Source organism: Glycine soja, chromosome 2 (assembly GCF_004193775.1).
Source record: "Glycine soja cultivar W05 chromosome 2, ASM419377v2, whole genome shotgun sequence".
NCBI lineage: Eukaryota > Viridiplantae > Streptophyta > Magnoliopsida > Fabales > Fabaceae > Glycine > Glycine soja.
In genome coordinates this window covers 8,563,752-8,576,403 of record NC_041003.1, presented here as the reverse complement: position 1 = coordinate 8,576,403, position 12,652 = coordinate 8,563,752, and the positions used below count along the sequence as shown (strand labels likewise).

The following is a 12,652-nucleotide window of genomic DNA, read 5'->3' as shown; positions in this document are numbered from 1 at the left end:
TATATTGCATTTCATTCAATATTATTTAACCTAACACTTTTCAAACTTTGTACTAAAAAGTTTACATTGTAATAAAGTCATTTAATTAAGTTAATAAACTTCTACGAGTTTAAGTTGTATATGATTTTTTTTATGCTTCAGAAAGATATAACAAGGAAAAACAAGAGCAACTAAGCTCTAAGATAGGAAACACCCATCGCATTAGATAGCATGCATGATGTTACTTAGAAGAGGAGGACTTAATTTCCAGATCCTGAAAGTCACATAATTTTTTGAACCTTCCTTTGGCAGCCAACAATGCACATTAATTAGATTCCCTTATAGTATGCTCTAAAATGTTAGTACAATGAACTGTCTCGACCAAATCATTTGCTGATGAACGATGATACCTGCATAAATTAATGATGCTTCTTAGTTTAAGTCCCCCTTCCCACGCTAGATTGGGCCCAAATTCTATTTGATGTTACTGTCACTCATTCATTGCATTTCTTGGTTGTTTGACAACTATGTCTTGATCTACATATACCTGGCCGACATCATGGACTAATGTTCTATCTGATTCTTGCAAGAGCCTCTCATAATAATTGAAATCAGTACCTGTGAAATTGTACTCACTTAAAGGCTCAATTTTTCCAAGATTCAAATATTCCGTAACATTGGTGCAAAGAATCTTCCATGCTGACATATTGAGAAAAGACCTTATTCTGTTAACCAAAACTATGGAAACAGATTTAAAATCCCAAATTCTCAATTAGACAATGTAGGACTTTGCAATACGTGGAAAAACCACACCCCAGTCATCGAACTAGACGATGTGGGACTCGTTATCGATTTAAAATCCCGGACGATGTGGACATTGCAATGACTTGGGCGATGTGGGACTTTACTACAAAAATGTCATTGTATCAAGTTGTTAGCCTAAGTTCTTATAATAAGAATAAGAACGATATGTTTCTGCAATAAGGCTTTGTGCAGTATTTTAAACATATCTTCCACAATATCCCAATAGGATTTGAAGAAAATAGACTCAACCATAAGGACCTGAGGCCTTGTAGGAATCCATAGAGCTTAGAGCTGCAAATACTTTCATGTTTAATTACCAGTCACTTAAGAAAGATAAGCTTAACTGATTTTCAATTTTGGGAACTCACTGTAGAGATTAATCATCTGGGTTGCTTTGTGATTTTTCACAAAAAGAGTCTTTAAAGAAGGAAATAGCTTCCCTTTTTAAAACATCCCCCTCAATGCACCAAATATCGTTACTAAACATGGCACTTCTTCTGATGAGTCTGCATGTGAAACAAAATTTCATGTTTCCATTCCCATATTTACGAGGGAATTTTGATACCAAAACATCTCCTCTAGGCTCTAACTAACTGAGGTAGTTTTTGGCCAAGTTAGCGAATTTGACAGTTCTTGGTAAAAATGTTGGGTATAGTTAATATTTATTTATATTAGTTATATTTCTTTTCCAAATAATATTATTATAATCTGTCGGCTTTATTTAGAATATACTAAAATGCAGCATGTCATGTGGCATCGTCAATTCATATGGCAAAACTTGGGCTAAATGAGAGAATATTTTTGGGTATAATTTGTAAAAAATATTAATCTGCCTATCTTATATGATAATTTCTGCTTACACTAAAAAGTAAAAACATATATATCCTCGAGGTGAAAAAAATAGAAGATAAAATTACGTGGGCAAAGTAAGAATCACGGGCAACGTTCAAATTCTTATCCATTTCTAGAGGCAGAAAAACTAGAATCCTAAAAGCACTCATGCATTTCCCAGACTCAGCCACTCACCAAAAAGTCTCCAACTTGCTTGCACTTTTCCACCCCAAAACCTTAATCCAAAAAAACATCTTCGACGGCACGAACAAAGAGCTCACTTCCAACCTCCCCGTTCTCCTCCGCTTCTACAACTTGGAACAGCACTGTGTCCTTTCCTTGAAGGCCAAGCCAGTGATCTCGGCCGGTATCAGCCGCATGGCCATGCATGCATTGCTGAGCCATGGAGGCTCTTATCCGTCGACTCTGCGGAGATACTCAAGAGGGTAAAGGATGAGTACCTTGTTGGGGGAAATGGGGTCGTGTGCTTAGGTGGGTTTAGGAATGTCAGGGCTGTGCATGAATGGAAGGCCTTGAAACTGGAACTAGATGAATGCATTATCTTATGCTCTATTTCGTGCTTATGATATTTAATGTTTAGGAAAGTTAAAAACACATTTTTAGACATTATTTATATACAAGGCTTCATTCGAGTCAGGCTATTTAGCAACGGTCTCTATAAGTTTTGACTCAATAATAAAGAGGGTGTTACTATTCTTTGGGGTTTCTATGACAACAAAGCTGTGCAGCACTATCATGTCAGGGTTTTCTATGGAAAAATAATCCCTCGGGAGCTTTGGAATCCCAAACTACAGCTCAATGTAGTTTGAAAGCTCTACATCTCATACTATGTGGAGCATTCAGACCATTGCACATTAGAAATGACAAGTCTTGTCTATTAAACCAATTGAATCACCCCACATTGGCATCGTGATCGTAGCCATGTAAAGAACTTTAGCGCAACAGCTTCAAATGAAGAGTAAATCTTAACTGAGCTTAAATTCCATCAAGTACCAAATGGTAACATACTTCTACATTAATAAAAAATATTACTAGTTATTACCAATCCCAAAGGGCATACATTCTTATTACCAATCCGAAAGTAATGAAGCTGATTGAATATCATTAGCAACATTCCATACGGCCATTTAGATTAATGTGAATCACACGCTCACAACCACAACACGTGGAAGTTGCAATCCAGGTTCTATTGAAAATGAAGCCATGTATCTCTCTTAAAGCTTACGGGCAAAGACAGAGAGAGGAACCTATATGGTATAATGAACAGAGTCGCTGCAATGATTTAGCACTTCAAAAAAGTCATAGAGGAGCGGCATTATATTAGTAAGTATCCTTCACAAGGTAGCACAACAAAATGTGTATTGTCTCAAAAGGCACCAACTTGTACCCTCTGACTGAGTCTGACCAGTCCGAAAGGTGCATCTAACTAGTATATCCCTGGTTTACTAAACAAATTTACATTATTAACTTAATATGTATATATGACAGTAAGTCAGTGACACAATGGAAGCAAACAAAAATAAGACGTTTAAGAAATACCATTCATACATGTAAATAAATAAATAACACAATATGTGCCATCAGGAAATCCATCATCTAGTTCAAACTCATTAGGCAACTCTTGGGCCTATTTACTGTGTTATGTATGACCAAAGTCGTGGGCGATTTGTCATACTGCTCAATGAATAGATCCCCATTAACAACTAGTATAAGGCAATAGCAGATAGGTAATTCATGTTACATCAGTTTCAGAAGGAAGATGGTTGTACACTAAAGCATGATAAGCTCTTGCAAGAAAATAGCAGGAATAAAAAATATGCTCCGTAGAAGTTCCTAAAACCACCCAGAAATTCTTGCTGCATAGCTTACAACCACATGCCACAAAAATGAAGAAAGGTGCAAATCAACGGCCACCACCACGACCACGACCACGGCCACGGCCCCTTCCTCGTCCACGTCCCAAAGGTTTGCCTGGAAATGTAATGAAAATATGCTAAAATTAAAACCTGGGGAACTCACCAAGAAACAATTAGAGTGAATTGAGTATGGATGAAAATTTTGTAGTCAAACTATAAACAGTACCAGCAGTTGGCTTCTTGGGTTTGATCTTGGGTGTCTCTTCCACCAGCAAGGTCTCAAGATTCAAGCTGTCAGGAAGAATATAGTAACGGATGTTGTTACCCCTCACACTGAGATGATCTAGAGTGACTGGATTTTTCCCTTTCAGAGTTAGTTTAACTGTTTTCAAATGTGTGTTCATACTGATATCAACACCTGTGGCAAAAGTCCCAGAATCAGTAAGCTAAGACTTCCTCTCTTAAAGTTGCTGGTGTAGTTCAACTAGAAAGAAGCAAGATAGTAAAAGGACTGACTAAATCAAAGATTTATTATCTACACACCCACGTGGCTGGATCAAACTCAACTCAGATGGGTGTCCAATAGGAAATTTCACGGAAGAGATTGATTGCAATAATTTCAATCAAACAATGGTAAAGTTACATCTTAGAGTGGGTGTGGGTGGGGGGGAATCCAAATTGATCTATTTGAACTAGGGAAGATATTACTAGAATCAAGTAAAACTGTAAATTGTAAGAGTGTAAGATGGTCAGGAAGTCTAGTTCAGTAGTTTCACTATCATGCAAGTTCCTCTAAAAGTTGAAATTTCAAGAAAATACTGAGCCATGAGAAGAGAAATTTGTTGAGTGAGAAGCTTAGTAGACAGGTGATTGAGGTCCTGAGATCTTCCAGGAAAGGATCATTTCCCCACAAATTATCTGCCAAAAACTTAATACAAGAATAAACCATCATCCAAAGCCCACTGAGTTAGCTTGTCTCATACCATTATAAGAACTATAAGAAATTGCAGTATCTCAAAATTATCATCCTACACAGCAGCACAGTCTAATTATACTCCAAATTACCCCCAGAATGAACTACTCAGTAAAGGAAACCTTTGTAGTTATTCAGCTGCCAAAGAAAATTAATTTTGGAAGCCAAATCCCCAATCCCTCTCCACTTTCATGCTAATAGAAACCCGCGACCCAATGAGATGGTCTTTTATATATGTTTACCCATACCAGACCAAGAAAATGCCTAAAAAGTTGAAGGTACTGAAGTATAATCTATTCTAATCAGTAATCACCTGAAGAGTAGAGAGAACCCTTGCAAATAATTAAATGCCTCACAATCAAGCTCGAAACTACACTGAATTCAACTCTAATATGTTGCTTGTAAATGGTTCTACACTTGTACAACACTGGGGGAAAAAATTAGAGAAAGAAAAGAAACCTGTAATGGTGCCATGAACAATAGTGCCATTCTTGAGCTCAATTGACACGGTTTCATTGTTCAACTTCATTAAAAACCTACTCATACAGTGTTCGTATATTATTAGACTTTGATCTCAGAAAATGAAAAAAAAATAAAAACGCAATTAACAGATAACGCAACAAAGAAAGAGAAAAACCTGACGAGCTTCATGGTGAGTCGAAGATGAAGACTCGATTGCGCTCTCTACTCTCCTTCTGTGAAGCAATACAGAGAAAACAAAAACAAGGGTGTGAACATTTTCTTTTGCACAAATTAAAATAATAATGCAGAAATTTAGAAGGCAATAGCAACGATGCAGATCAGAGAAGATGAAAACTTACCTTCGGCGGCCACCACGGCGGTAGCGAGGGTTTTAGGGCAAAAAATTAAAAGTGAGAGTGGGAGAGATGAACAGAAGAAGAAGCGGTTCTTTTGTAAGGGTTTAAGGGACAATTTTGTGATTTTGAATTTTGAATTTCCACTTTTCAATCTATTGTCTATCTTTACTTCTTCTTCTTCTTCTTTTTTTTTTTTTCTCTTTTACCTTTAAAGGCTATAATTGTATTTTTTTTGGTTCGCATACTTCAATGATTTTCGTGTAATTTTAGCTTATATACTTTTCATTGTTTTCATTTCCTTTTACAATTTATTTAATAAAAATTAATATTGGTGTATAACAATTAATTAAAAATATAAATATTTAAATAAAAAAAGCTCCATTTCTATATATTGTTAGCGTAAAAAGTTTTATAATATCAACCTCATAATAAATATGAATTGTATAATAATTATTATAAAAATTAACAAAATTATATTATTTATAATTAAATGACAAGTACATTATTTTTATTTACTAAATAAAATAATACCTGAAATTCCCACTTCTATTTTGTTTTTTTTTTTAATTTGATTCAAATAGTTTTGTTGAATATTTTAGTATTTATCTATGTTTGGTAGCTTAGTTGGTAAGCTTTATTTAGAAGGCAACTTCATTGTTAATAGTTCTTCTCTCTCTTGTGTCTTGTATATATGTATCATTTTGAAATCAATAAAAGCTAAGAGAGAAAGAGTGAATTTTTCCTTCAACTCACCTTAGTCTTCAAGTTGGCATTAGAGCGGGTTCCGTCTGTCGTCCGCCACCGCACTGTCTGACGCCGTCGGTGTCTCCGGTCGTTTTTCTCCGGCGAGGCCAGGGTTAGGATCGCCTCGAAAAATGTGACCCACCCCTAAAAGTCGCACCGCCAAAGGAGCTCCCACTCGTCATCTTTGTCTCGCAAGATTTCTGGCACGTGAAGCCCATGCGTCGTCGCACCGCCGTCGGAAGCTGACCCGTTTGGTCCCGACAGCTTCATCATCAGTCCCTGAGCACGTTTCAGGCCTCACCTCTCGCTTTCGGCAAGCTTTTTCGTCAACCCTTGTGTGTTCTCTCTTTTTCGTGTTAGGGTTTGTTGTTTGGATCTGAAATGGCCTCCTCTAGACCTATTTTCTCCTTTTCCGGGACTCCAACCATCACCACTGCAAAGCTTAACTTGAAGAATTACCTTTCGTGGTCTGCTTCCGTGAAGTTGTGGTTTCTCAATCAAGGGCACCATGACCACTTGGAGAAAGCTTCTGATTCTATTCCAGACGATAAAAGACCTGAATGGGAGAAGCTTGACTATCAACTCTACGTTGTGTTATGGAAATCAGTTGAGCCAGATATTTTGGAGATCTTTCGATCATTTAAATCGTGTCGTTCTTTTTGGAAGAAAGCCCAAGAAATCTTTGCCTATGATATCTAAAGCTAGTTTGATGCAACCATGAAGGTTACAGTCCTCAAGCAAACCAGCCATGATATGATCGCTCATGTGGGTAAGGCTCGGGCTGCCGTAGAAGAGCTGAGAAAGTTCCTTATAGATGATTCATTGGAAGAAGTGAACAGGAAACTTGACAAGTTCTACATGATCCTCATTCTGAGGAGCTTACATTCAGACTTTGATCATGTGCGTGATCAAGTACCTGCTGGGGACCAAGTTCCATCAATGGATTCCCTCATCACTAGACTTCTCTGTGTGCCTCATTTATTGAAGGATGAGAATCCTGCTGATGGTGTGGAGACGTCAGCCATGGTTGCGTCTCAAGATAGAGGAGGCGGCTGCAACAGTAGAGGAGATCGCAGTGGAAGGGGTTGACGTCCTCATTGCACCTATTGCAAGAGGATTGGTCACACCCAAGAGAATTTCTATTCATTGCATGGGTTTCCCGACAAGGTCGCATAGGTCTCTAGATCAGAGAAAGCAGAGTCTAGATTCTCTTATGAGGAGTATCAGGAGTATTTTAAGCTTAAATCCGAGAAACCTAGCAACCAAGCTCAATCCTCATCTGTACCGTGTTTTTCCACAGCATGTATCTCTCAATCCATTGAAGGTCCTAGTCCTTGGATACTCAACTCAGGTGCCTCTTATCATATTTCTAGTAATAAGTCCTCTTTTTCATCATTTTCCTTTCCAAAAATTCCTCACCTTGTTACTGTAGCTAATGGCTCCAAGGTTGCGTCTTAAGGAAGTGGTCAAGTTTCATTGTCTCCCTCTTTGAAATTAAATTCTGTGTTATTCATTCCTCAGTGTCCCTATAATCTAATCTCATTAAGTCAGTTAACTAGTTCGTTAAATTGTTCAGTAACCTTTACTGCTAATTCTTTTGTTATTTAGGAACATGGGACAGGGCGACTGATTGGAGAAAGACATGAATCACGAGGACTTTACTACTTGGAATCCATTCCACCTGGGTCTTGTTTTGCAATCTCAAAACCCAAACTTTTGCATGACCGTCCGGGTCACCCAAGTTTGCCAAAATTAAAGATGATGGTTCCTACTCTTAAGAATCTTCGAGTCTTAGATTGTGAGTCTTATCAACTAGGAAAACATGTCAGGTCATTATTTCCTCAAATTGTACAAAGATGTAACTCGGCTTTCTCTACCATTCATTCTGATATTTGGGGACCAAGTCGTGTTACATCTTTTAATTTTCGATATTTTGTAACCTTCATTGATGAATTCTCCATATGTACTTGGGTTTATTTAATGAAAGACAGATCTGAACTTTTGCCTGTATTCATGTCATTCTACAATGAGATTGAAAATCAATTTGGAAAAATAATTAAAATTTTCAGAAGTGATAATGCTAAAGAGTATTTCTTTCGTGATCTCTCTTCCTTTTTGTCTTCCAAAGGTATTCTACATCAGTCCACATGTCCTCACACACCACAACAAAATGGTATAGCAGAAAGGAAGAATCGTCATCTTCTTGAAACTGCATGTTCCCTAATGCTAAATTCTAATGTTCCTATACATCATTGGGGAGATGCGGTGCTTATTGCTTGTTTCCTAATTAGTAGAGTGCCCTCTTATTCTCTTGAAAACCAAATCCCTCACTCAATTGTTTTTTCTCATGATCCATTATTTCATGTTTCTCCTAAAGTGTTTGGTTGTACCTATTTTGTCCATAATTTGTCTCCTGGTTTAGACAAACTTTCTACTAGGTCAGTCAAATGTGTCTTCTTGGGTTATTCTCGTCTTCAAAAAGGTTACAAGTGTTACTCTCCAACCACGAGACGATACTACATGTCTGCAGATGTAACCTTCTTTGAAGAAATACCCTTCTTCTCACCCTCCGTAGACCATACTTTGTCTCTCCAGGAAGTTCTTCCTATTCCTTCTCCTTGTCCTCTAGGTAACTCAGACCAAAATGTCAGTGTTGTCCCATCTTTTCCACCAAATTCACCTGAAGTTGCCTCTCCACCTTTGATTACAGATCAGCACAGGACAAGGCAGATTGAATCTCCAGTACCTGAAGTCTCTCCTCGTGATCCTCGTTCTTCTTCAACCAGTCCTCAACTCATGGATCCTTTCTCTCCTTCCACTTTTTCTCATCATTTTGACTCAGATTGGCCCATTGCCATCAGGAAAGGTACTCGCTCTACTCGTAACCCTCATCCTATTTATAATTTCTTAAGTTATCATTGTTTGTCTCCTTCATATGGTTCCTTTGTTTTTTCATTGTCTTCCTTTACTATTCCTTCCACTATCCATGAGGCACTTGATCATCCTGGCTGGCGACAAGCTATGATTGATGAAATGCAGGCTCTTGAAAATAATGGTACTTGGGAGCTCGTTTCTCTTCCTCCTGGCAAGACAACTGTGGGTTGTAGATGGGTCTATACTATTAAAGTTGGGCCCAATGGTAAGGTTGATCGGCTTAAGGCTCGCTTGGTAGCCAAAGGCTACACACAAGTATATGGCCTTGATTACTGTGATACTTTCTCTCTTGTAGCCAAAATCACCATTGTTCGTCTGTTTCTTGCTATGGCTACCGTCCGTCACTGGCCCCTCCATCAGCTTGATATTAAGAATGCCTTCCTCCACGGTGATCTTGAGGAGGATATTTATATGGAGCAACCTCTTGGGTTTGTTGCTCAGGGGGAATATGGCCTTGTGTGTAAGCTTCACCGATCTCTCTATGGGTTGAAGCAATCTCCTCGAGCTTGATTTGGTAAATTTACTCATGTTGTTCAACTTTTTGGATTGAAACGAAGTGAAGTTGATCACTCTGTTTTTTATTGTCATACATCTCCTGGAAAATGTGTTTATCTAATGGTTTATGTTGATGACATAGTGATTACAGGGAATGATACTACTAAGATCACCCAGCTAAAAGAGCACTTATTTAGTCATTTCCAGACCAAATATCTGGGATATTTGAAGTATTTCCTTGGTATTGAAGTGGCTCAATCAAGAGATGGTGTTGTGATCTCTCAAAGGAAGTATGCTCTTGATATTTTAGAAGAAACAGATATCCAGAATTTTAGACCTGTTGAAAGCCCTATGGATCCAAATCTGAAGCTCATGACAGATCAAAGTGAAGTTTATCCTGACCCCGAGAGATATAGGAGGCTTGTGAGAAAACTCATTTACCTCACCATTACTAGACCTGATATCTCCTTTGCTGTGGGAGTGGTTAGCCAATTTATGCAGAATCCTCATTTGGATCATTGAAATGTTGTCATGCGTATTCTGAGATATGTTAAAAGAGCTCCTGGACAAGGGTTGTTGTATGAAGACAAGGGTAATACGCAACTATCGGGATATTGTGATGCTGATTGGGCTGGATGTCCCATGGATAGGAGGTCTACATCAGGCTATTGTGTTTTCATTGGAGGAAATCTTATCTCTTGGAAAAGCAAGAAACAAACTATTTTCGTTCGATCCAGTGCAGAAGCTGAATATCGATCTATGGCTATAGTTACTTGTGAACTCATGTGGATTAAACAATTTCTGCAAGAATTGAGGTTCTGTGAAGAGTTGCAAATGAAGTTGTATTGTGATAATCAGGCTACTCTTCATATTTCCTCAAACCCAGTCTTTCATGAAAGGATTAAGCACATAGAGATTAATTGTCATTTCATTTGAGAGAAGCTTCTGTCCAAGGAGATTGTCACTGAGTTCATTGGTTCTAATGATCAGCCAACAAATATTTTGACTAAGTCCTTAAGAGGACCCAAAATTTAGACTATATGTTCCAAGCTTGGTGCGTATGATTTATATGCTCCAGCTTGAGGGGGAGTGTTGAATATTTTAATATTTATCTATGTTTGGTAGCTTAGTTGGTAAGTTTTATTCAGAAGGCAGCAGTGAATTGTCACCGTCAATAGTCTTCTCTCTCTCTTGTGTCTTGTATATATGTATCATTTTGAAATCAATAAAAGCTAAGAGAGAAAGAGTGAATTTTTCCCTTAACTCACCTCAGTCTTCAAGTAGTTTATATTTTTTTCATTTGTTAATATATATACAAATTAATACTACCTCACACATTCATTATATTTTTATTAATTATTGAATAATTTTTAAATGAAAAAATTACATTATATATGACTAACTAGGGAAAAATAAAATACAAACATTTTTTTGGTTTAATTAAAGGGAGAAAAAAAAAATTCTCTTTCTTTCTTTTTACTTTTTAATTCAAATTTTAATATATTTTTCTATTCTCATTTTCCCTACTTTCAAATAAGGCCTCCTCCATCATAATATAGCACAAGTCCAATCATAAAAAAAATGATTAAGAGTTAGATTGAGTAATAATGATCGAGTTATTGTAAGTCTTTAATATTGTCTTTGATTCTCATAAATAAATAAAAAATACTATTCTTTTTTGGAATTTTAGTCTTGCTTCAATGTTTTGTATATAAATTAAGTTGTAAAACTTGTATTATTGTAAGTAAATCTAGGAGAAAAATCTACATATCTTGTAAAAAAAAATGATGTTTTACCCACTTTGAAGATTTAAAGGTGAAATTTGGTCTTAAACTTACAATAAGGATGTTGTTTGGACCTAGGAGACTTTGAGCAACAATTGTTATTTTGGTTATAAATTCAATGTTTGCATAATCTCGACATCTATGGAAAGTTAAAATATAGAGTTACAATTTTTCATTAGTGACCTTGTCCAAACTACATCATTTTAGATTGTTTTAGGGATATATTTTTTATCGGTCCTTTTTTAGGACTATTAAGGATTAATCTATTTTCATTAGTGACCTTGTCCAAATTACATCATTTTAGACTGTTTTAGGAATATATTTTGTATTGGTCTGTTTCAGGACTATTAAGGATTAGTTTAAGGTGCTAGATGACAATCAGAACAACTTCAAAAAATAAAATAAGATTTGCAAATCAATTCACAAAGTTTTTTTTTTTTTTTACAGAAATTCACAAAGTTAATATGAATGTTTAATATTTTATTTTATATTTTTGACTGTCAAAAAATATTATTCAAGAGTGTTGTTAGGTGCATCTTACTGGTGGTGCACCGAACATTCTTTAAAAATGATAAAACTGTTTTTATTAATTTTTTCCTTTACGGATCAAATTGATCAATAAGTCTTAAAAATTAACTTATGAATCAACTTGATTTATAAGATGTATTTTTATCTTTTCATGGTTAATATTGGATGCATCAGCAATAATGTTGAGTGATGCTAACAACACTCTTATTCAATATATTGAATCAACATGAGTCGTGCTCCAATTTATTTATTCACTGACTAATACATGGATGTGTAAAGGTTTTTACTTTTTAGGAAGAAACTAAGGAAAAAGTAAAATCAAAGAAGCAAATACCCACTACTCTAGTATATGCCAAATTATAGATTGCAGATTTTCTATAAAGTTTGAGATGTTAATTTTATTGTCCTCATTGTATAAAAAAAGAAAACAAGTGAAAGAAGCAAATAAAAAATAAATACAGGATAACACATTGAACTAATTATTCGAAATTATTTCTTCCAACTAAATGAACTAAATAATTACGTACAAGAAAAGAAAACTATATAATTGTAAATTGTCAAAGCAAGAATAACTCAAATGTTGTAATAGATATAAACGATTTGTACTGCATAAATATAAGGAGATGGATTGAGGATAGAAGGGAAAGTTAACACTATCATTCTCATTCGGTAATAGGAGAAAAAGGAAGGAATGTGACATTGGTTCGAGTGTATTTTTAAGTTTTGTCCGATTTTGGATGAAAAAATAAGTTTTTTTTTTTACAATAATAAAAAATACTCTTATTTATATCACATTATATTTTTCATTTTAATTTTTTGAACGTGAGATAAAAAATGTATTTAAATTAATTTAATCATTAATTTTACAATACAACGTGTATACTA

General features: G+C 35.9%; 2 protein-coding genes across 2 annotated transcripts; one reads left to right on the top strand and one right to left on the bottom strand.

Moving 5' to 3' along the window:
- Positions 1-3,143: 3,143 nt before the first annotated feature.
- On the bottom strand, positions 3,144-5,432 carry LOC114385527 (small nuclear ribonucleoprotein SmD1a-like). The gene is made up of 5 exons (XM_028345636.1): positions 5,286-5,432; positions 5,102-5,159; positions 4,924-5,000; positions 3,718-3,909; positions 3,144-3,606 (listed from the first exon to the last, which is right to left on the bottom strand). Exons 2-5 carry the CDS (start codon positions 5,113-5,115, stop codon positions 3,539-3,541), a joined length of 351 nt encoding a protein of 116 aa, XP_028201437.1. The 5' UTR covers positions 5,116-5,159; positions 5,286-5,432; the 3' UTR covers positions 3,144-3,538.
- Positions 5,433-9,575: 4,143 nt separating this feature from the next.
- On the top strand, positions 9,576-9,977 carry LOC114372388 (uncharacterized mitochondrial protein AtMg00810-like). Its single transcript, XM_028329909.1, has one exon. The coding sequence runs from the start codon at positions 9,576-9,578 to the stop codon at positions 9,975-9,977; it is 402 nt and encodes a 133-aa protein (XP_028185710.1).
- The last annotated feature ends 2,675 nt before the right edge of the window (positions 9,978-12,652 follow it).